The 25,094-nt window shown below is 32.0% G+C and overlaps 5 protein-coding genes across 5 annotated transcripts; 3 read left to right on the top strand and 2 right to left on the bottom strand.

Annotated features, from left to right (window-relative positions):
• Positions 1 to 5,157: 5,157 nt before the first annotated feature.
• Positions 5,158 to 6,661, top strand: LOC105952446 (uncharacterized). Its single transcript, XM_012975999.2, has one exon. The coding sequence runs from the start codon at positions 5,512 to 5,514 to the stop codon at positions 6,445 to 6,447; it is 936 nt and encodes a 311-aa protein (XP_012831453.2). The 5' UTR covers positions 5,158 to 5,511; the 3' UTR covers positions 6,448 to 6,661.
• Positions 6,662 to 13,928: 7,267 nt separating this feature from the next.
• On the bottom strand, positions 13,929 to 17,712 carry LOC105952447 (ras-related protein RABH1b). Its single transcript, XM_088813589.1, has 6 exons — positions 17,302 to 17,712; positions 16,572 to 16,642; positions 16,065 to 16,153; positions 15,819 to 15,930; positions 15,101 to 15,191; positions 13,929 to 14,395 (listed from the first exon to the last, which is right to left on the bottom strand). The coding sequence occupies exons 1-6, from the start codon at positions 17,416 to 17,418 to the stop codon at positions 14,249 to 14,251; spliced, it is 627 nt and encodes a 208-aa protein (XP_088669715.1). The 5' UTR covers positions 17,419 to 17,712; the 3' UTR covers positions 13,929 to 14,248.
• Positions 17,713 to 17,845: 133 nt separating this feature from the next.
• LOC148765272 (uncharacterized) lies at positions 17,846 to 19,698 on the top strand. The gene is made up of 2 exons (XM_088812728.1): positions 17,846 to 18,871; positions 18,955 to 19,698. Exons 1-2 carry the CDS (start codon positions 17,846 to 17,848, stop codon positions 19,696 to 19,698), a joined length of 1,770 nt encoding a protein of 589 aa, XP_088668854.1.
• A 678-nt stretch (positions 19,699 to 20,376) lies between these two features.
• Positions 20,377 to 22,530, top strand: MTACP-1 (mitochondrial acyl carrier protein 1). Its single transcript, XM_012989987.2, has 2 exons — positions 20,377 to 20,707; positions 22,077 to 22,530. The coding sequence occupies exons 1-2, from the start codon at positions 20,513 to 20,515 to the stop codon at positions 22,251 to 22,253; spliced, it is 372 nt and encodes a 123-aa protein (XP_012845441.2). The 5' UTR covers positions 20,377 to 20,512; the 3' UTR covers positions 22,254 to 22,530.
• An 803-nt stretch (positions 22,531 to 23,333) lies between these two features.
• On the bottom strand, positions 23,334 to 24,262 carry LOC105952385 (putative invertase inhibitor). The gene has a single exon (XM_012975927.2). The coding sequence runs from the start codon at positions 24,141 to 24,143 to the stop codon at positions 23,595 to 23,597; it is 549 nt and encodes a 182-aa protein (XP_012831381.1). The 5' UTR covers positions 24,144 to 24,262; the 3' UTR covers positions 23,334 to 23,594.
• Positions 24,263 to 25,094: the final 832 nt, after the last annotated feature.

Below are 25,094 nucleotides of genomic sequence, written 5' to 3'. Positions count from 1 at the left end.
CTTTCAGAATGTAAAAATACATTATGCTATCATGCATAATAAAATATCAAACATGAGTTAGAATTTAATCACCTCAGTGTCCATTTAGAAAATAACATGTGACAATTAGATATATTTAATTCACAACTATTTAATACCTATGGTTGGAGCAAATACATTTAGATAAATATCAAAATAAAATATTAAATAGCACATAAATATTTGCAACCTCATTTTGATACTTTTGGGTTGGAGTTGCTGTATATATTTAATTAATTATATTTATTAGAGTTATAATGAAATACTTATTAGTGGAATACAATATATAGTATATACGATCATTATACATTTTAAACAAAACAATTGATATTCTTAATGTTAGCCATTAAATAAAGTGGATAGACGAATTTAATACCAAAGATTTAGAATTATTATATTTTGAAATATATAAAATCAATTCGTTTATTTATAAATTGATTAAACTTAATTTAGGTTATTCAATTTATTAGTATAATCATGATAAGATTTGTATTTTAATTAGTATATAATTTAAAAAGTTAAATCAATCGTAAAATTTATTGTCACTGGATTCATTGAAGAAAAATAATTATTTAAATAATAACATGAAATTCATGTAGTATAATTTTCAACATGGTAAATAATTGGGAGTACATTACTCTACACATGGCATAACAAATAGTGTCAATTTTCGCAAGATAGTAAATTCAAACATGTACCTCTCTTTTTTACAGATAATATTAATATATAATATTAAATTAGTAAAAAAATACATATTCTCTAGTCATGTTCATGTAAAATGTATAATATTAAATAGTTTATTCTGCAATATATTTTTAATAAATCCAAGTTTATTAATAAAAAAAAATCGTAACACCACCAATCATGCAATTATAATAAGGGAAGATTTTAAATCGAATTTAACTAAATTCAAATTAAATTAATTATAAAATTAAATTAAAAAATAAATTTATTTAGAGTTTTCAAGAAAGTTGATATAATTAGAGTGTTTTATAAATGGTAGGATATAAATATATTAATAACATAATTAAATATATTTAATTACCTTTAATTTTGGAAAATGATGACATGTTTTTTGATAATTTATTTCAACCAATCAATTCGCCACTTGGGATGAAATTGAGGACATGTCATCAATTAAAATTGCCAAATGTCAATCAATTAGCTATGCAATTCAACTTTTATATATTATATAGATTTTATATTTTTATTTATTTAATTTATTTAATTGCTTAATACAAGTAAAATCCATGGTGCTTGCCTCCATAGCTTGTCAATTGTTGTCATAAAATAAGTGGTCGATTTAACAAGTAACAACTTCTTCGCTCTTTAAAGTTGCTACACGATTTTAAAAAGTGAAAAATGATGTGATATTTTTTGATATATATATATATATATATATATATATATATATATATATATATATATATATATATATATATATATATATATATCTTTTATTTAGATCACCAAGAACTTAATTATAACGTGCGATATGAAGTTTTTTTTGATAACGATTATGTGATGATTACATACTTCCTTTGTTTCGAATTAGTTTTCATCTTTCAGCTTTGTGAAAGTATTAAGAATGTCAATAAATATAGTAAAAGAGAGTTTTATACTTAAAATTTAATTAATAAGGTTAAAACAGAAAAAAAAATTATTTAATGCAGTATTAAAAATTTAACGTAATAGAAAAATATGAAATAAAAATATTTATTTAAAAAGATACAGTTATTATCGAATGGAGGAATTGATGATATGAACATAAATTGTAGGGCAAAATACACTTTACCCCCTTGTACTATACCTTATGTAACACTTACCCCCCTGTACTATGGAAAATACACTTACCTCCCTATTTTAATGGTCAACATATTTGACTCTTAACGGTGTTAGTAGTAAAATAAATTAAATATATTTTTAATAATTCTTACTAAATAACAAATTTTTTATTTAAAAACATAATATATGTACTATGAATAAATTAAATAAATATTTAAGATAATAATATTTTTTAAATTTAAATAAGAAAAATATTATTACTTTTTCAATTCAATATATTTTTTAATAATTCATAAGAAAGGACACCTATTTTTTATTAAAAAAATATTTTTCATTGTGGCTAATTATATTAAATAAGTATTTAACATGTATAAAATTTTACATATAGGATTAAAATATTTAATCATTAGATATTTATATTAAAAATTGTAATTCTACGGTAGTGTTTTTTTAACGATATATGCTAATAATTTATTTTATTTATTTGTAACATCAAATTTCATTTAAGCCTTTTACATTTAGGATTAACTATACGAAATTTAATGTTACAAATAAATGTTAAAATTCAATGTACACAGTGTTTAACGAGTTAAATAATTTAACTCAGAATATGAAACAATATACTTGCTACTTGGTTGTATAAAATAATACATGAAAAATTATATTGTTTAAAAATTAATTTTTAAAATAAATATTTAACAAGTAAATTATATTTAATCCGAATTTTAAAAAAGAATTGCTATCTTAAATATTTATTTAATATTTTCATAGTACATGTAATATTTTTTAAGTAAAGAAAATGTGTCGTTTAGTAAGAATAAAAATATATTAAATTTATTTTACTACTAACACCGTTAAGAGTCAAATAGGTTGACCATTAAAATATGAGGGTAAGTGTATTTTTCATAGTACTGGGGGGGTAAGTGTTACATAGGACATAGTACAAGGGGGTAAAGTGTATATTGCCCTAAATTATATTATGTTAACAACTTCTTCGCTCTTTAAAGTTGCTACACGATTTTAAAAAGTGAAAAATGATGTGATATTTTTTGATATATATATATATATATATATATATATATATATATATATATATATATATATATATATATATATATATATATATATATATCTTTTATTTAGATCACCAAGAACTTAATTATAACGTGCGATATGAAGTTCTTTTTTATAACGATTATGTGATGATTACATACTTCCTTTGTTTCGAATTAGTTTTCATCTTTCAGCTTTGTGAAAGTATTAAGAATGTCAATAAATATGTCTTGATTTTAGAAAAAAAAATATATCAACAAATTTAAAATAACTTCATCGTTTAATGATGATATAGTAAAAGAGAGTTTTATACTTCAAATTTAATTAATAAGGTTAAAACATAAAAATAAATTCTTTAATGCAACGTGATAGAAAAATATGAAATAAAAATATTTATTTAAAAAGATACAGTTATTATCGAATGGAGGAATTGATGATATGAACATAAATTATATTATGTTAACCATGTGTGACATGTTCGACTTATCGACTGTTGGCAAATGAATTCGAACTTAGATCAATTGAAATTAATCACGCTTGCTCCAATCATTAGGCCATTCCGTGCTGGACGAAAAATTAGATGTTACACCTGATTATCTACACTAAATGAATGTTAATCATAAATTTACACACAATCACATCTACACACATATGTATGTGTGCTTTGCTGAAAGTTATTTAACCTCATATGTAATTAATACTCACCCGTTGAAGCATCTAACTCCTCGTATGGGACAATGTGGTCTTTTTTACTTTTAACTTTACAAGGTCGAGGGTTATTTTTTTCTATAATTTTGTTGGCTCTAAATCTACGAGATATCGAAATCACATATTAATTAACACTAATTACATCTTAATTGCTACTTATTATAAAGCCAAATTGGTACATCAACCTGTCCATCCATCATTATCTGGCAAAATTTGTATTTTTTTTCCAATTAAATCTGTCTTTTTATAAACTTCGATTTGAACATTTACAATACAAATGCCTACCAGTCTACCTCATCCCTATTAATCTTGTTTTACTTCAAGAATTATTTGATAAGATGATATGAGTTAGCAAAATAAATATTTTAAAAAAATTATAATTTGGTATGAATTCATTAATTGAAATATAGAATAAAATGAAACAGAAGAATTGGGTATGAATTAAAATAGAAGAATTGGATAGTACAACAAATCAAACCTAATTGAAGGGCTACAAAAAAAATTATCGACCATATTTTGTTACAAGTCAACTTCTTCTAGATGAATTTAGGTAAAATAAATTAATTGTGCTTGTCACCTAAAATATTTTGGTGAAGGCTTCACTACTTTTACCTTTTACTTCTTCTCATTAACTTCGTCTAAAATAAATTTTGTATTTTAAGATGACAAATAGTTCGAATACACTGACAATGCTGATCAAATATCGACTGCACAACGATAAGCAAAACACTTCATTGCTCGTGCATTAACAAATACATTTATGTGAATGAAATCAAATATTTATCGATGAGATTGACATGAAAATTATCGTAGAAAATCAAGGTGGACAAATCGATTTCTTAATTGACCGGTTAGGACTGTTTGGCCAAAGGTCGACTAGGCATAATTGCACATTAGCCCAATTATTCGATGTGTATTGAGTATTGTCCACCCTTACGTAATAGGCCAAAATCACAGTATATATTTACGTCTCTCGTATGGTTTACAAATTATTATACGAGAATGTAGGTTTACCCATTGTCCATTGCACCTATATATAATTGGCTATGTGTTCGTTCACTAAAAAAAACTTTAAAACAATATCTTGATAAATAAGTAATTATATAAGCAAATCACATATGATCCTAACAAATTGAATACAAGATATAATGTATAAAACCGATTATCTTTCTAATTAAACCAATTAATTAGAGGTTAATCAAATGCAGTTCATATGTAATCGAGTCCATGATGTATTAGGTAACCTTTACATGCATTGGATTGCTCCACGCATCCACCTACATCATAATACCATAATTAATATTTTAAGGCATCGTTTGGTTGGGGAGACTAGTCATGATTAATTAAATAATCGATGGTTATTTTGGTATCCTTCAATAATTTATCGAATCGACCCGCAAATATTATGTTATCATTGCTTATCTTGCCTTTTAGGCGTATTTTTTTTTATTGGATTTTTCGAGCTCCAATTATACAATTGATATTATATTATTTAATCTTATTTTAGCAAACAAATGAGGCCCGAATATATATTAATTTTCTGGTTAAATTTTATATTAAATAAATATATAAATAAATAAATTATTGTATATATATATTAAAAGTCTTTGGGGGAACAGAGTTTCCCTCACAAGAATGTCGTACACTTATATACAGTACTCTCCTTCCTTCTTAAAAGCTCATACCCCATTTTTCTTCTCCTTCTGTGCTTTCTTCTTCTCTCTCTTCTTTCTCTCTCTAGAACTGTAAATAACCCAAATCAAATCTCTCTCTCTCTCTCTCTCACACACACACAAACACGCACTGAATGTGAAAAAACCGCCCCCTACCAGAGTAATGCCAGAATCAAAATTCTCCAACAAAAACACACACAATCGGTGAATATATACAGCACAGTTACAGAGGGTGCGCATATATATACACGATTCTGAAATTCGGTCGGAGTAAATGAAGTGCAAGAGACACCCGGCCGATCTGAGTAACAGAGTCGGCGTCTGCGCCTCCTGCCTCCGGGAGCGCCTCTCCGCCATCATCGCCGCCCAGGTCCTGAAGCAGGCCCACCATGAATGCCTCAAATCCGACGCGCAGAAGCCGCGGTCACTTCCGTTCCCTAGGTCCGTGTCGCCGTATATTTCTCGCCGGAAGTCGGACACCGCCGCCGCCACGTGGCAGATCCAGGGGCGGTTCTACAGCACCCCCCACGTGGGGCCCACCGGCTCGATCACGGTCGAAATTAAGAGCAGCTCGACCGGTAGTGGTGGTGTGGGTGGGAGATTCTCTTCTCTGATTTCCGGTCTGTTCAGATCGAAATCGGATAAGCCGGATTCAAACCACGGTCCGGTTCCCGATCCTAGGGTTACGGTCGATTCATGCTCGGCTAATCCTTCGTGGTTCTCCACCATTATCCGCGGCGGCCGGAAAAAGAAGATTCGGAACTTCTCGATCGACAAAAACCCTACCGGAACGCAGCCAAGGCGGACTTGCCGGATTCGCGACAGAGGAATGTCGCCGGAAACCTACCCCCCGGACGACGATGAACATTGCCACGGCGGATCAAGCGGATACTCGTCGGATTCCTCCCCAGGGTGGAAGCAGACACCGCGGATGACGCCGGCGTCGACGCGGCGCGGCGGAGGTAGGGCGGCGGCGGCGGGGCACAGCAGCAACAACATATCGGCGTTCGCGTTCTGTCTGAGCCCCCTGGTTAGGGCCAGCCCGAACCGTCAGTGGAGTCAGAAGGGAGCGCCGCTGGAGATGGCGGTGGCCGGAGAATCTAGGGCTCCGGCGAAGCCGCACTTGTCCACAGCGGCGTCGTTTTGCAAGAACAGATCCCGTAAACTCGCCGATTTTGGGAGGTACAACTACGACCCGCCTACACATTGATTATTCACCCGCGCCTATTTTTTCACCCATGAAATTACCGTTTTACCCCCGCTCAGTCAATTTTTCTTCCTTGTATGTACACTTTCGTTTTACTTTTTTTTTTTTTTTAGTTACAAATAGGTAATTATTATTATTAAGAAAAAAAATATAAAATGTAATGTTTTTGTTTGTTGGGATTCTTGATTCGTAATACGATCAGTGAAGTTACGAAAAAGCCCCTCGATGTATTGCGATGGAATGTGATGCATTTGGCTCCCCATTAGGGTTACACATTTGATTTAGTGCGTTTTCATAAATGATGAGTGAGTGAGTTGAGGTGGGTAAAATGTATAAATGTAATGATGCCTAAAGCGTTGACTATTTAATGTGATCAAAAGTGAAATAAAATGTGGCACCATCACACTAAAAAATGTCCCCAAGTGGACAATAATTCTTCTTTTAAATTTCACATCAAATGTATATTTAGAAGTAAAAAGAATTTAAAAATATATTAAAATTGAATTCCATATATACATACAGTAGAACCTCTATAAATTTTGTCTAATTAATAATTTCTATCGATTCCAACTTCAATGGCGCAGTCAGTATAGAACCAAGGGGGGCATGGCCCCTCGTACGTTTCTCAAATTTATATTACTGTATATAGAGGTATAAAAAATCCTTGTATAATAATAGCAATAACGGCTCCCTAGAATTTCAATATACAATACAATATCGATAAATTAATATTCGCCTAAATAATAATTTGTTACGATCCCGACTCCAGTCAATATAAGGCCAAGGAGGCCCATGAACCCGCACCCCGACATTTTTCAAATTCCTATCATTTTATATTGATATATATAAAAAAAAAAAAAAAAAAAAAAAAATCGTGTATAATATAGCATTAACGGCCCCCTATATATATATGTTGAATGCCTCCGGCGCCCTAGACTTGGAATTCTGGCTCCGCGACTGTCCGACTCGATGAAAACCGACTCGGTGAAAACGTATTAAATTAGTAGTTCAATAACTGAATATTTCGCTATATTATTAGAATTTTATTAGTTTCGATTATATTAATTTATATACGATTTGAGTGTATTCAAAAAAAGAGAAGAAATGTCATGTATATATATCTTAATAAAGATGGTGACTATTGAGTCTAAGTATATAAGTTAGAAAAAGGAAAAAGAAAATGAGGTGGGAAATTGAATAAGGGGAAGAGGAGACTGTTGAAGATGTTATGTCACCATAGTAATGGGGGAGCAGAGAGAGTTAAGTGGTGTATTGAATTCTTGAGACTGACTCAACAATGGCGGTTGTGTCACTCTTCTTTTTTTTTTTTAATCCAATATTTTATTTTAACTAAATATTCATATTTTTATATATAAATAAATATCACTCTGGTTTGTTCTTACTTCTTATCATCTCTTAATATTGATTTTTGTTTCACTATATGTTTTCCTTTTCCATATTTACAAATCAATTATTATTATTATTATTATTATTATTATTATTATTATTATTATTATTATTATTATTATTATTAGGATAACTTTGCACCTGAACTCCTGAGGTATGCTAAAATAACTTTAAGTTCTCTGTGGTATTGGTAATCACAATCACATCCCTGAAATAATTACTGGAGCCAATATTTCATGTCTTGGGGACATATATGTACTATATTTGTTTTCCGCGGGCCCGTTAATGCTACCATAGACGAACATTTATATATTTTATATAAAATTACAAGTATTTAAGAAATATTAGGAGAGTCGTGTCAATATTGTCTCCATCACTGCCTGAAAGACTGAAATTAATAATCCGTTAAAACCCTAACTAATGTTTCAGGGGTGTGATTGTAATTACTAATACTATAGGGACCTTAAAGTTATTTAGTGTATTTAAGGGATGTAGGTGTAATTTACTCTTATTATTATTGGGCTTTCGTGGGCCGTGGGGGACCAGACTTTAAATTCCGTCTACTAAGAGGGACCATACCCCAATTAAAAATATTTCCAACGGTAAGAAAGAGATGTGGGTCAAGAAATCTAGGACCAAGGATGTCACCACGTATGAGCTTTCTTACTTTATTTCGTTAAATAAATAAAGCTAATAAAAAAAAAAGATTAAAGTTGAAAAATAAAATGAAAATAATAAAAAAAATCGAGCAAGATCAGAAATTAGGAACACACAATTCTAACCCGTTGACAATTTATTTGTATTTAACAATGTTAAAATTACAATATCTTTAAATTTTATTTCGATAAAATCGACCATAAATAACTTAAATATATCATGAACTATTTTTTATTCTATTTTTAGATATCAGGGGTGAAAGTCGGATGGATCGGATCGGAATTAGCCTTTTCGGAAAATTTCCAAAAAAAATTGGAAGTACAAAATCAATTCCAATTCCAATTCCAAAATTTTCGGAATCTAAAAATTCATTCCAATTCCAAAAGGCCCGAAAATTTCGAAATTTCGGAAAAAAATCGGAAATTACTTCAGCTTAAAAATTTCAAAACTTAGCGGAAATTTTCTAAAATGTTCATAATTTTCGAAAAATAAAAACATTCACGTCGATAAAATAAAACTAATAACTACTAAATTTCAGTTCAAAAAATAAATAAAAATAAACACAACATAATATCTAATAAAACTTTTATAACAATTCATTATGTCAAAATCCTAAAACAAAACTTACAGGTATTTTTTTCGGAAAAATAAGTATTATATAATATTTGTTATTTATAGGTGTATTTTTCGTAAAAAAATCGGAAATTTTCGGAGTTAATTTCGGAAATCAAATCGGATCGGAAATCGGAAATTCCAAATTTATTTTATGTAATTCCAATTTCAATCCAAAAAAATCGGAAAATTTCGGAAATCGAAATTTCGGAAGTCGGAATGAAAAATTTTGTTCCAAAATCGGAACTTTTTGGATCGGAACCGGCAGAAATTGGAATATCCGTTCAAACTTGCACCCCTAATCATAAGTGTGTAAAACATTTGAAGCTCAAATTAGTAACTAAGTTATTGTTTTTCCCCTCAAATTTTTTGTGACTTATAATTGAGAATAAACGTTAAATATTAGACCCGATCGCAATTATAAATGTTCAATAAGTACAACTTAATAGGATCAAATATTGAAATAGTAGATGATTAATTCGAAATTAAAAAAATATATAAAAAATAAAAGGAGAAAAAGACTTGAGAAGGGTTTTTATTTTGTCCGGTTTGTTGAACTAAAAACCAAGTACACGTCCAAGAAATTGATCAGTTTACATACATCCTATTTATTTAATGATTAAAACTATTCTCCAATCAATATATATAAGTTCAATGAATTTAAAATCTGCGCAATTCGATAAAAAAAAATCGTCAAACTCGAGGAACAAGAGTTATTATGATCGAGTACTGACAGCAGCAGTATGTGAATTTCAACTCTAATATCAGTTAGTTCCTAGTAGACATCAGACTCAGATTCAATATCCTAATGAGTCGTTGGGTCGCATTGATTTACATTCTCCATCAAATATGTCGGGACAGGGAAATGTGGGCCCTAGAGACGAGATATTTCGGCTTTTCGTATAAATAGGTGAAATTGAAATATAAAATATATATAATTAGGACTTGGTCATAGGATAACATTTTCTTTATTCAAGAGTAGTGGATGGAGCTTTAATTTCTTGTAAGATACTATGTGGTCTCTTTCGTATATTATTAATACAAGTCTCAAAATTAAAGTCTTCTCAATTTGTCATAAGCTTTTGCTTCTATCTAATTATTCATTATGATTCAATGTCTTTGAATTCAAACAATTGATTGTTTTATTTTCGATTTTATTTTCCATTTCTTTTTTAAAATAATATTTTAAGTTAGTTATCAGATTGAGTGAATGATTAGTGTGTAAAGTGTACACATAAAAATCTAGTAATAATAATAATTTTTAATTATTATTATTACTACTATTTTTTTTTAAATATTTTTATATATAAATTTTTAAAACTATAATATGGTTGTTGAAAACAACTAGTTTATTCACTTTATAGTTGATTCATCATTCCTCCATGTTCACAAACTAATAACTAACAACTTTTCTTCAAAGTAACGCTTTAGAGTTTAGATTATAAGTTTGCATTTATCCACTATCAACCACCTAATTATGATTTCACCACATAATAATAATAATAATAATAATAATAATAATAATAATAATAATAATAATAATAATAATAATAATAATAATAATAATAATAATAATAATAATAATAATAATAATAATAATAATAATAATAATAATAATAATAATATTTAGACAGATTAAAACGGTCGATTCTATGCTACACTGAATAGATCTTTACTATTTCATATACACACAAACACACACCCACATTAGTGTGTGTAGATCAACTCAGTATAGTATAAAAATAACCCATTAAAATATTAAAACATTGACTGTTGAGAAACAAATTACCTCCTCCTAAGTTGTTATTAGGACTTTTACTGCTATAAAATACTAGAAAAGAATAAATATTGCATTATTATTATTATTATTATTATCCCCACTAATCTCCCACTAATCTACCACTTAGGCTCTATAATGCAAAAACAACTACCTTCCCAACTACAATTTTATTTAGGAATAAATTAAATATAATAATCATATATTCGATACATTTTAGTATTTTACTCGACGCAGTATTAAATAAATACCTGGAAGCACCAGTACATGAGGTACACTTTCTATAAATAAATAAATGACAAATTTTGGTAAAAATAAATGATTCTAATTTGAAATTCTAAAGCCACAATAATATGAATAAATAAATCAGTACTATTAATTGAAAAGTCTTAGAAGCTTGACTTGTTAATAATCGTAATTAATATATTAATTAGGAAAACGGAGATTCCGGCGGGAAGAATTATGTGCACACATGCCAATAATGTGATTTAGGTACGGATTAATATTAAAAAAAAATCTACCAATTTGTTTCTTTCCTTCTCTTCAATTTGGCGGCGCCACTAGGTCAAATTTCAACACTCTAATAATAATAATAATAATAATAATAATAATAATAATAATAATAATTTATGTCAACTCTAATATAGATCAAATAAATAAATAATAAATTGAAATGTTAAACAACGTTTAAATTTTACAGATATCAAATTGACTGTCAGCGTAATTTCGAACCTTGTATAATTTGATTTTGGTAAGATTCAAAACACAGAAATTGAAGTCATTTGAATTAGTTTGGTAATCCTACTTGAATCAGGTAGATTGGATATCGAGTGACAAAATCACACGTGAATGACTTACATTTTGAATTATAGATAACTCAAAACATCAAAGTCGGGCACTGTTTCTTGATTCAAGCATATATTTCTCACCCGACATCCAATCTTGACCATGTGGGACAAATTGAACTGTACTCATCGACTGTTGCCATGAAACATTGAACCTGGGTCAATTGTCACAAGTTCACTATCTCCAACCGTTAAGTTATCCCTAGCATGACCATATAATTTTGTCATTTGATATTTTGGTGCAATGATGTGATTATATATAGCGTAAATTACAACCACCCTTGAGGTATGGTCAAATTACTAAACCCCCCATCTTGTTTGGGTAACTACAACCACCCCTCAACTATAAATCTTCTTACACGTCCACCATTGCGGTTTCAAATTTAGTAGAATCTTTGAAATTATATGGCATATTCTTACTTTTGTACACATTTTATCCCATCTGAACTTCACATTTTGAAGTAAGATGATCATAATATGTGTTTTTTGACTTGTATATATGTTGAATTTGACACCGTAAGAGTGAATGTGTAAGAGAAAAATCATAGTTAAGACGTAGATATATTTATCCAACTATCCAAGCAAGATGTGCTTTTTTTCGTAAATTGACTATACCTCAGGGTTGTAATTTACCCTTATATATATTCTAAGTCAGTAAATTCCATTCCTCTAATTGCATCTGCAAATTGAAATGAAATTATTCTAAGAAAATATTAAAAAAAAATCCTAAAACATAAACAATCAAATGCACATTTCAGAAGAACAAGTGGACAAGTAGCAACTCTAGCATTTGCGAAAGCAAATTCCATGTAGTAATAATATTCAGATAAATCCCAGTAGGAAATAAATAACATAAAAATTATACCAAACACGAATACATGATATTTGGGAAAATAATTATATGATATTTTGAATTAAATATATTTTAAAATTATAAGTCAAACATATTAAATTATAATTGTCCATGATTGTTTTGGTAGATAAGAGTAATTGTTAGTTGTTCCCGCAAATTTGGTGAAAACGAATGTCAAATCACCATCATTAATCCCAATTTCCATGTTACTCCAAATAAATTTATTCAAATAACTTATTTATTTAAATTGACCCCTAAATTAGAATAATAACCAAAATAGGTATTTTGAGTATAAATTCATTTTCAATTATATATGAGTAAGCTTGGTAGGTGGTTGGTGGCTTAACTTAAAATTTGAACATAAACTTCTATTTTGTTTATTGTTATATTGGGTGAAATATATATTGTTATATCATTATCATAATTCACGAATAAAAAGAAAATAAAAAAGAATCACATATACATTGACGTGTATATGAATGATAGAGCGACGCACTCCTATGATCAAGTACGGGCAGTTGGGGTGTTTAGAAGTTCAACTTTAAGAGAGTTGCTTCATTCTGAACACCAGATCCAGATCCGCTATACTAATGAACTGTTCAGTCACCATGATTTATATTCTTCCTCCATAAAAAAATGTCGGACCAGGGGATGGGAGACCCTGGGGCCGAGTGATTTCGCCGTTTTTTTTATTTTGCAAGATTTAAAAAGGAAAAACTAAAAATGGGAGTGACAATTAAAAAAAGAAAATCAACATGGAATATCTAAAGAAGAAAGAAGAAAAAAGAGGAGTATGTTAATTTGTGTTTATTATATCAACATTTGGTAAATTTTATTGGGTGATATATAATTCTACTGTACTTTAGCATCTATAAAACCATCTGACAACGTGCTAGCTGAAGCACCAGCTACATTCGAATGAATAATTCTTTTCAATTAGATTTTTTCGTAATTAAAAAAATATATATATAGTAATAAAGGAAACAACGCATCAGCTGGTACTTATTACCTAGTTGACCTCACAACTGAATTATTCCCCCTTCCACCTTTTTATTTGACTTTTTTCTAACCCAAAATAAAAGAAATAAAGAAAAAAAGGTTGCCTTATTACTAGTTGACCTAACCGTTAAATTGACAGAAATGACAAAACATATTAAATTGTTAATCCAATGCCTTTTTTTCTGAACATGGGGACCAAATTTGTTTCGGTACAAACTTGAGGGGCGAAAACTATAATTTTCTCGTTAAATAATCATTCACATTTCGGATAAGAAAGAAAAGAACAAAAAAACCGTTATAACCCTAACTACACTCTAAACCAAAACCGAAACACAAATAAATCTCACTAACAGTGTAATAAATTAATAATCCTCGCATTCAAATATAACACCACTAATAAAATAAAAAGGTGGAAAATAAACTCCCGAATAACAAGTGCTCACCAAATGATACATAATACAACGAACTGTAACGACAATCTAATATATATATATATATATATATATATATATATCCGGCTTAGAATTAATCCGACAATCACGACCAAAATTCGACTCTATTATCAAAAGGGCAGTGAAGAAATTTACAGATGCATTAATAGAAAAATAATTCGATATAAACGCAAATAAAGAAGTTGGTGTTTTTTTTTAATTATTAGCAGGCACAGCCTCCGGACTGCTGTTGAGATTGAGATGCGTTTGTGTTGCTCGATTTGAGGTTAACATCGACCATATCCTCTTGCTTTGCTGATGATAGTGTTTCCATTCCGGGTAGTGCTGCTGCAATTTTCCGGAATAGTGCCTGTAATAACGAGAAAGAGTTCACTATTGAAGCGCCAAGAAAAATATTATTTTATTTCCGGATTTATTATTTTCCGGGGTAGAGTATGTAGTATTGTTTGCCCTCCCTAAAAAAATGTTGTGTATATATCTGGACTCGTTGAATGTAAATTTCTGGCTCCGTTACTGATTGTGCTAGTGGTGGTTTAGTAGAAGGCTTAGACTAGGGATGGAAAAATTGGAATGAAAAGAATTTGTTCTAAAATAGGAAAAATTCTGATCGGAATCAGCTGAATTCGGAAATTCCATTTTTTCGGTCACCTATAGTACAAAATATATAATAATATTGATATTATAAGTGTAAGATCTTGAAAAAAAAGTCGGAATATTCAGAAATACTTTTGAAAATTAAAATCTGACCGGAAATCGGAATTTTGTTCCTGTAGTCGGAATTTTGAATGAAAATCAGAAAATTCGGAATTTTCTGATTTTGAATGAAAAATATTGTTCCAAAATCCAAAAAAATCAGATCGAGATCAACGGAATTCGAATTTTTTATGCTCCAATTTTCACCCCTAGCTTAGACTAATAGCATTAATAACTGGAGTGAAAGACCGGAAGAAGTGACACAACAATATAAAATTGAAGGATGATACAGATTGGGAAGAACAAATTATAACAAATTGAATATGAGAAGAACAAAATAGAGTTAGTTGCAGTTTGTTACCTTTATATTGAAGCCGGCTTTCGCACTTGTTTCGATAAACATGACATTGAGGTCACGTGCTTTGGCCTCTCCTTCCTCTATTGAAACTTGCCTGGATATAACGTGATGTTCAGTGCATGTGACCAAAATACTTATCTCACAAATGAATAATGAATATCAAATTTCGAGTCATATATATATATATATATATATATATATATATATATATATATATATATATATATATATATATATATATATATATATATATATATATATATATATATATATATATATATATATTCCTAGGTTTCACAATGATTTTGCTAGGGTAAAAAGGAATAACAACTGATTACTGATGTATAAAATAACAGTGTATAACCAGGCTGAGTAAGAGGTGATGAATTACACTTATAAGTTATAACCACTTTCAAATGGTTATGAATTAACTCGGTTTTCTTGGAGGTTATTTTGACAATATTCATCCTTCACGGAAAAATTTGAGGTACATTCATTAAGTAAAAAATCAGTTCTTAACAAGATTGTTATGCTATTATAACCAGTAAGTCTGTCAAATAGTTCTCTTCTGCTCCATTACACAACCGTATGTTAGGAACTGAAACATCAGTCGATACTAAAAAGATTATATATATATAATAAAATCAAGTGCAAATAAGAGTTTTCATCTTTTAGTAAGTGAAAAACACTGATAAGAGACAAAAATCGAGAACAGCTTTACCTCTTATCAACCAAGTCAGTTTTGTTGCCAACTAGCACAATAATAACATCACTTCCTCTCTCGGTACGAACCTCCTCGATCCATTTTGAAGTATTGAGAAAGGTCTGTCTGCCTAATAGTCAGTTAAGTATCATAAATGCCAACTAATTAGGTTATGTTATATAATACATATCGGACACAACTCAAACAACAGTCATCTCAAAATATTTAAGTAATAATGAAAAACATTAAGAGAGAATCCCGTACTTGCAACATCAAATACGATGACTGCAACAGAGGAGTCCCTTATATAGCTTGGTATGAGACTCCTAAATCTTTCTTGTCCAGCAGTGTCCCTGAACATGCAAGTTAACGAAGATTATTTCTTCAGAAAAAAATAAAAATAAAAATAAAAATCAAAGGGGACGATATAAACGAGTGTTCAGTAAATATAGGTTATAAAACCTAGTAAAAGAAGCTTATCTCATTTCTGCCGTGATTTTGTCATGAAACCATGACTTCAACGAAAAAGATGAATGAATATCTATTTGGTGCGGACACATATACCAATCAACAAAGAATGCAAAAATGCCTTGATATACGAAACACATAAATGGCCAATGCTGTCGACTACCTATGGAATCTCAATAATTTATTTCCACTAAATTATCATCATCATTTAGAAACAGAGATGCAAAGTGTCTCAATGGAAATGTAACTCAGCAATAGTACAACGTACAAATAGAGATGAGAGAGAACATAATAAGATCTTACCATAACTGCAACCGTACAGTTCGATCTTCAAGATACATAGTCTTCGAGAGGAAATCAATACCTATTGTAGCCTGAAAAGAAAAACAAAATTCAAAAGAACCGGAATGTTAGTTTTCCTGCAATTTTATTTTTATTTATTTAGTCAATCCTAAAAACCTTTTTTAAAACTCTGTAGTGGCAGATTAACTCCTCACATTTCCAAATTCAAATCAGTTAAATTGACTAACTTCATTTGAGAGATTACAACAAAAACGAATAAAGCATACGATCATCAGAAATAAAAAAAAAAAATCAAATTACTATTGCAGCGTGGAATTGTTAATGTACGAATACGATCATCGATTACTACAACAAATCGTCTTTCACATCAAATCACTGCTAATGTACGAATACGATCATCAATTATTACAACAAATCGCCTTTCACATCAAATCACTGCTTATGTACGATTACGATCATCAATTACTACAACGAATCGTCTTTCACATCAAATCACTAGCGAAAACAAAATTATAAAAATCAATCCTAGCTTGAAATTGAGCTGGACACTGAACAGTGAGCTAACGAGGAAAAAAACAATTATCGCAAACAAAAAGATAACTGCAAATTAATCGAACGCACTAATGATCAGATCCGTACACCTCAAGCATAACAAAACAAAAATCCAAAAAAAATAATAATAAATAAAAAATAAATAAATATAAACTCAGCGGAAAATTGATTTGCGCACCTGATAAGTATTGTCAAATTTATCGTACATGAAACGAGTGATGATACTCGTTTTTCCGACGGATTGATCTCCCAGGAACACTAATTTGTACTTCGCTAGAGCTGAAACCGGAGCCATCGCTCGAACTCGGATCAGCTGAGTGCTAACTCGGATCGGATCGGATCGGATCTTCGGATTCAGATCGGTTGCAGTTTTCCGACAAGAGATCGGGATCTCGGCGGAACGCAGTTTTTTTCTGCCGGAGGAAACGGTGACGACGGAATTTGTAGGTTTGATTCGCGTCAAAGTAGTAAATGGAGAGAATTGAGAATGGAGATGACAAAATAATTTTATATTTTTGGGGAAAATAAAAATGATTTAATAAAATAGGAAGAACTGGTTAATGAGATTTAAGAATTTTTCGTATATATCAAATAAAAATTAAATCATTATTTCTCAAACACAGTCAGCGTTCGTTCCAAACCGTCTCATTACTGATAATGTGTTGGTTGCTTACGAGGTGAATCATTTTATTAGGACTAATCTTAGCAAAACTTCTAATTACATGGCCATTAAACTTGACATTAGCAAGGCATACGATCGAATCGAGTGGATTTTTCTGAGGAAAACCCTAGCCCGACTTGGTTTCTGGCCCCACTTTATTGAGATTATTATGCTATGTGTTTCCACTGTCTCTTACTCCTTTTTGTTTAATGGTGCTCAGTTTGGTTTTGTTAAGCCGGCTCGGGGACTTCGCCAGGGGGACCCTCTATCTCCATACCTATTTATCTGTTGTGCGGAGGTTCTTATTTCGATGGTGCACGGAGCAGTGGCGGGTGGCAATCTCCAGGGGGTCCAAATTGCCCCGTCGGCCCCAGTTATTTCTAACCTTTGTTTTGCATATGACACCCTTCTATTTTGTCGGGCTGCTCTTTCAGACGTTCAAACATTGAAGTCTATCCTAGATCGTTATGCGAGTGCCTCGGGTCAAGAGTTGAATTTGGAGAAAACAACTATGAGCTTCAGTCCTCAAACTCCGATGCAAATTCGAGTTATGGCGCATGACATCCTGGGCTTCCAGATTGTAGATCAACACGAAAAATACCTCGGAATGCCAGTAACACTTGGACGAACCAGGAAAGAAATTTTTGCAAGTCTACGAGAAAGAGTTTGGGATAAAATACGCGGATGGGGGGAGAAACACTTATCTCAAGCAGGCAAAGAAACTCTCATAAAATCAGTTCTGCAGGCGATACCATCATATATCATGAGTTGCTTTGCTTTGCCAATTGGGATTACCCAGGATGTTGAGGCAGCGATCAGACGATACTGGTGGGGGTCAGGAACGAAAAGAAAGATGGCATGGATTTCCTGGCAGAAGATGTGCAAACCTAAAAGTGAAGGAGGGATGGGGTTCAGGGATAACCGGTGCTTCAATATGGCGTTATTAGCAAAACAAGTTTGGCGTATTTTGACCAATCCATCTATTCTCTTGACAAAAATCCTAAAAGCCCGATATTTCCCTGATAGTGACATCCTTCACGCGTCGACAGGTTCTCGGCCGTCGGCCACGTGGCAGAGTTTTATGAAGGCTAGACCATTTCTTCTCGCTGGCCTACGGAGACGTATTGGTGACGGCTCTGACACGGCTATATGGGGTGATCCTTGGCTTAGATACTCGTGTGGACTGCTGCCCCATTTTTTCTACCAGACCTTGACTATCAAGACACGATGTGGCAGCTTATTTTGAAGTGGAAGAAACACCTTTCCGCGGAAACTCTCCTACTTGCTACGGTTACTGCATGGTGCGCATGGTTCCATCGTAACAAATACTTGCATGAAGGGACAGCCTTCGAGCCGACAGACATGCTTTCTTGGAGTACGGCGTTTCTCCATTCTTACACGCAGGCGAATCATGTATTACTTGTGCATCAGGTTTCTCAGCATCATAGCGTCATTTGGGTTCCTCCTCCCTATGGTACACTCAAACTCAATGTCGATGCGGCGTTTCCAAAAGGGCAAGACTTCTATCGGGTCTCTATCGTGGCGCGAGATTGGGAGGGGCGATGTACTTTCTGGTGTACTCGACAACTCTTGGGCAAGCCTCGACCGGTCGATGGTGAAGCACAAGCTGTTCGGATTGCCGTGGAGTTAACTAGCCAAAAACGATGGAACTCGGTTATTGTGGAGGGTGACTGTCTTCAAGTCATCCGGGATCTCCGCGAAGGCAACAAATCGCTGACTAGTTATGGGGCAATTCTTGACGCCATTTATGTTTCGATACAATCTTTTCCTCATTTGGAATTTCACTTTGTTAAGCGATCAGGTAATAGGCTAGCACACGCTTTTGCTTCTTCCGCTACTCTTGCTTGTAATGAAGGAACCATTATCCCTTCGAACTTGGCGGTTTATGCCTAATTAATGCATTTATACTTTCCCTTAAAAAAAAAAAAAAAAAAAATTAAAATAAATCTAAATTTACAATATAAATAAAATTAATTGGTGATGTTAAATGTTAAATGTTGTTTGCATTTTAGTAATACTGATTTGACTTAGAACTGGATTTTGACCATTTTTTAGTACGATTTTGGCATAATACGAAACGCGGAAATTGTCGTTGTGTTAGCTTTTATAATTCAAATCGAATCAGCTAATTTGGGTGTTGGATGATAAATTTACGCATGAATGACCTACGTTTTGAATTTTAGATAGCTTAATTACCAAATTTGTGGACATAGTTCATTGATTCATGGATAAAATTCCCGTCAGGTATCCAATCCTGGTAATTCAAGTTGGATTAGAAATCTAACATGAAGAATTATAAATTTCGTGATTTGATTTTTGCCTAATTCAGACTAAATAATTGTCAAAATTATATTTGAAGTTCAAAAGATTAAAACTGAAACGACATTTATCACATTATGTTGAAAAAGTGTTTACGTACTAGTGAAATTTAGCATAATTAATATGAGATTATCTCATGTTTAAAATTTATAATTAAATTACAGGACATTAAACAATTGAAAAGTTATTATAAATAAAAAACAATTGATAAATTAATAATTATATTGACTAATATAATTAGTAATTACCCCTTGGCAAAATACCAAAAACACCCTCAAAGCCCAGTAAGCTCCGATATCCAGAGAGAGAGAGAGAAGAGTGGAGAGAGAGAGCGAGAGAGAATCATTCAGGATTTCTCAGTAAAACCTATCTCGAAGTTAAAAAGAAAATGGCGTCGGCGTTGAGATCCGCCGTACTCCGCCGCATTCAGGTTCCAACAGCCCGATCTACAGTCATAAATGGATCACAAATGACGGCCGTCCGATCAATGTCATCCCACGGCGACGATCATCTCGACAAGCAGGAAGTCGTTGACCGAGTTCTCGAAGTTATCAAATGCTTCCCCAAAGTTGACCCCTCCAAGGTCTGCTCCTTCATTTCTACCTTCCATTTTTTTCTTTGATGTTGAAATTCTAATTATGTAATTTTTTTTTTTTTTTTACTTTATGGTTGAATTGATGGTACTGTTGAATTTTATGACACATGAAAATTTTCAATTTAAAATATTAATTTGTGTAGATTTTTTGGCTGAAGAAAATGATGAATTAAAATCCAGACTTGAATAATTTCTGTAATGGGATTTTAATTTTTAGCACAATCTCCATATTATATAGTCTCACAGGAAAAAGAAGAAGTGTTTTGTTAAGCTATTAGTGAGAAACATAGCTATTAAACTTAGGGTTGAAAACTGGTATTCCGAATGTATAGAAGTTAGGGTAAATCACGGCCATCCCCTGCGGTAAGGTTAAATTACGGAAATACCCTTCGTGTTTGGGTAATTACAATCATCCCCTCAACTATGAATCTTCTTACACGTCAAATTAAGCGGAATCTTCTAGATTATGTGAAATATTCTCTAGTTTGTGCTCGTTTTATCCCGTTCGAATTCCATATTTTGAAACAATATGATCATCATAAGATGTGTCTCTTGGCTTGTAAATATCAGATTGTGGCTCATCAAAAAACTGTATTTTTGTTTCACAAAACAAGTACAAACTAGAGAATATTCCACGGAATCTAGAAGATGTTGTTGAATTTGACACCATAAGGGTGGACGTGTAAGAAGATTTATAGTTGAGGGGATTGTAATTATCCAAACATGAGGGGTTTTTTTTTCGTAATTTGACCTTACATGCGGTGGCCGTAATTTACCCTAGTAGTTAAGATATGTTGTCTCCTCTACCATTGTTTTCGCCGCTCTTTGTTCTTTATATCCGGTTTTCCAAGTTCCATACTGAATAGATTAATTCTTTTTCGAAATGCTTCTCATTTGATCTTATGAGCAATCGTGAATTTTATCTCGTACAACACATCACTGAACTATTGACATATCTTCGTAAATCTATACACTATGTCATCTTAGAATATTGTTAGTAAGGTAAAAACTGGAATTCAAATCAAACATATAGACGGAGTTATAAACCTTTTTATTTTATTTTTAAATGGCCTACAACCCGAACCCGAAAGGGAATTGAACCCTCGATTTAATACTACACTAACTTCGTATAGTGATAGTTTTCTTTTTTTCCCTGATTGTACCATTCTTCTCTTTTTGTCTTTCGATTTCGATGCATGTTTTTCATCGGATGAAGAATCATGTGCGAAGACAAAGTAAATGATATTTGATTACACTAACTTGGTATAACGATATCTAATGTTTATTATTCTGATGTCCTGTTACTAGGAATTAGTAGCTAAAAAAATTCACCGTTTTTGCTTTTAAATTTCTGCAGGTGAATCCCGATGTGCATTTCCAGAAGGATTTGGGCTTGGATAGCTTAGACACAGTCGAAATTGTGATGGCTCTTGAGGAAGAGTTCAAACTGGAAATTCCCAATAAGGAAGCCGATAAAATCGACTCTTGCCCTCTTGCAATTGAATACATCTTCAACCACCCCATGTCTAGCTAAGTTTTGCTGGCTAGTATTTTCTTTTTTCTTTTCGGATCTCATCTCTTTTTGAATACATTTCGGAATCGGAAATAATTAAGCCCGAGTCGGTAAAAGGTATCTCCGTAATGCAAGTTGATTTATCAATGTAAGGCTTTAAGCAACGAATTATCATCCTTAGTGTTTTCTTTAGGCTTGACCTTAGATAAAGCAAACTCCTAAGCTTTGTTTGAGAATGTTGATGGGATCGATAAGATTGATTGGATTCGTTAGGATTATATTATCCTTGATGATTTAATATGTGATTATCTTATGTTTGGGGTTTGTGATTATACAATTCGAGTAATATCATCCTTCGTGTGCTTGATTGTAATCACAGTTCTTTAATAAGCCCTATAGTTGTGAATGAAAGTTCGAATAAAATTTTGAAATTTCGCAGGTTTGAATCCAAAAATTTCTGATTTTGGAACAATTGTTTTTTTTTTTTTTCATTTCGAAAATTGAGATTTCTAACCGAGTTATAATTTCCATAGATATTCGAAAATTTCCTCTTTTTTTCTTTGATTGAAAATTATGCTTCGTAATATCTATATTCCTATGTCTCTATTTTATTTTAGGGCAAATTACTGCCACCCCCGAGGCATGGCCAAATTACAAAAAAACACTCTATTGTTTGGGTAGTTACAGCCACCCCTCCTTTTAAATATTTTTACATAAAATTTATGTAATTCGGTTATTAACCGAACAAAATCGTATATTCAGTTCGCTAAACGGTATAAAATATTGGTGTAGCAAAATTTTGGTTCGGTTTTACCGATTTTACATCTCTAAATTTACCTATGGAGGGGTATTTTCGTAAGATAATGCATAGTTGAGGGGGTGATTGTACTTACCCAAATAGGAGGGGGCTTTTCGTAATTTGACCATAACTTAGGAGGTTGGCCATAATTAAGGGCATAAAAAACCATCAAAACTTTTTTCCAAAGGAAAGGGTGTATTGAACTTCAAGTCACACTAATAGCAATGAAGTACTAGACAATGAAATTGCAGTCATTATGAAAGCAGCAAGATTAAATTTCAAACTATCTTCTACTAATTGAATTTATGTTACTATTTTTAACATCAATTAATTGAATTTAATTTAAACATTTTAAAGTTCCAAATGTAACAAACTTCCCATCCAACAAAACACTAATAAAAACTTACACCACCAAAGAAAACAACAATACTACACAAAATAAAGCCATAAAAAAACCCCGAAAACCCGAAACCCAAAACACTATTCACATGAAGGAAAAATAAGAAAAAAAACAATTACAGCAAGAAAAAAAAAAGACATCAAAGAATCAGGAAGTGAAAAGACTAAATTAGCCCCGATCGTGTCTGAACGATCTTCATAACTGAAAGGGCAACAGCCGATAACTGAAAAACATCCACGTTTCGCTTCGTCAGAGGCGAAACCAAACCCTTCCTCTCCTTAAACCCGTCCTCACACGTATTAGCAGCGTCCATAATCGAGCTTATCTGCACATTAGCATCGTCGAACTTTTTCGCATTGTAGTACCTCATGGCCTGTTTGACGGAATCTATTGCGTCGGTGAAAAGCTGAAAGCAGTCGTCCAAACACTGCCTTTGGTACGGGTCCCACTTCTTGTCCTTGATCAGTTGCTTGATGAAGCACCTCGTGTCGGTCACGTTGTACCGAATGAGCCGGATCGAGATCGAGCCTAGGCCTTGTAGGGCGGCGCAGCGGCTGGCGGGTGCCGCCAGGAGGGAGGTGGTGCAGAAGGCGTAGGGTATGTTCGGATCGTCGTTCGAGGCGGTTTTGCAGGTTGTGTTGATTAGGGTTTGTGCTGATGTGGATTGGATTGTGGTTATGAACAAAATGATCAAGAAGGGTAGTGGATTCATTCTTTTTTTCTCTTTTTTTTTTTTTTTTCTTGTTTTGTGATGTGTGAATATTGGTATTGGAGATGGTTTGTGTATATATATATATATATAGAGATGGATTTGTGATTAAATTAATTTGAGATTAGAATAATGTTTTTTTTTTAGCATTTTGATTGGCTTTTAAGGTGGGAAAAATAGGGGGTAATAAGAAGAAAAGACATATGATAAGGACTGATTAGCAACTTTACTTAATTTGAGACTTGTCATTTACTTTGTGCTAGCACTGATGATCATATATCTGGTGAAATACGTCGGGTTTGATTTAAACGTAATAAACGTGTATGCACGCATGGATTTGAGTGTTATATGTATGAATTTATATATGTGTATGGTATGATATAATCTGGTGAAGTTTATCGGGTGTAGCGTAGAACAAATTAGATAATTATGATTATTATGAAGTGATTTTAGAAATTTATTTAATTTGGTGAAATCTTGTTGTTGAGTAGATTGTTTGGATTCAGACAAGGGTTTACAGACAGAAAAATATGAAACTATCAGTTAGTTTCGAATGATTAACAGGTAAGTGAAAGCTGTTAAATTGTAATTAGCATTGGTAATATCTGAGTAATTGTGCACTAGGCCACTAATAAGTGTGTGTGTGTGTGTGTGTGTGTGAGAGAGAGAGAGAGGGAGAGAGAGAGGGGAACTTAATAATAATTGTTAATTTTGTTTTTACATTTTAGGGTAAATTATGAAAATCTCCCTGAAGTTAGGCTGAATTACTAAAAACACCCCCACCTACCTGAAATTATCAAGATTCCCGTGTCTTTGTTTACATCTTACACCGACCCCATACGGTGAGATTTTTCAAAGATTTTTTTTTTATTACATGTAATATTTCTCGAAAAATGCTAATTTTACCCTAGCAGACGTGACATTTGTTTATGCTACTTTTTTTTAGACAAAAAT

Source organism: Erythranthe guttata, chromosome 14 (assembly GCF_056151865.1).
Source record: "Erythranthe guttata isolate IM_541 chromosome 14, IM_541, whole genome shotgun sequence".
Taxonomy (NCBI): Eukaryota; Viridiplantae; Streptophyta; class Magnoliopsida; order Lamiales; family Phrymaceae; genus Erythranthe; species Erythranthe guttata.
This window is presented reverse-complemented; position numbering and strand designations above follow the sequence as displayed.

What these genes read in the sequence shown, in the direction of transcription:
- LOC105952447 (XM_088813589.1), bottom strand. Translation starts at nt 17,418, where the DNA reads ATGGCTCCGGTTTCAGCTCTAGCGAAGTACAAATTAGTGTTCCTGGGA. An exon ending in AATTTGACAATACTTATCAG is followed by an intron (nt 16,643 to 17,301) that starts GTGCGCAAATCA and finishes TTTTCTTTTCAG; the next exon opens with GCTACAATAGGTATTGATTT. An exon ending in CATCGTATTTGATGTTGCAA is followed by an intron (nt 15,931 to 16,064) that starts GTACGGGATTCT and finishes ACTGACTATTAG; the next exon opens with GCAGACAGACCTTTCTCAAT.
- LOC105952446 (XM_012975999.2), top strand. Translation starts at nt 5,512, where the DNA reads ATGAAGTGCAAGAGACACCCGGCCGATCTGAGTAACAGAGTCGGCGTC.
- LOC105952385 (XM_012975927.2), bottom strand. Translation starts at nt 24,143, where the DNA reads ATGAATCCACTACCCTTCTTGATCATTTTGTTCATAACCACAATCCAA.
- MTACP-1 (XM_012989987.2), top strand. Translation starts at nt 20,513, where the DNA reads ATGGCGTCGGCGTTGAGATCCGCCGTACTCCGCCGCATTCAGGTTCCA. An exon ending in CCAAAGTTGACCCCTCCAAG is followed by an intron (nt 20,708 to 22,076) that starts GTCTGCTCCTTC and finishes AAATTTCTGCAG; the next exon opens with GTGAATCCCGATGTGCATTT.
- LOC148765272 (XM_088812728.1), top strand. Translation starts at nt 17,846, where the DNA reads ATGGCCATTAAACTTGACATTAGCAAGGCATACGATCGAATCGAGTGG. An exon ending in CGTGGCAGAGTTTTATGAAG is followed by an intron (nt 18,872 to 18,954) that starts GCTAGACCATTT and finishes TCCTTGGCTTAG; the next exon opens with ATACTCGTGTGGACTGCTGC.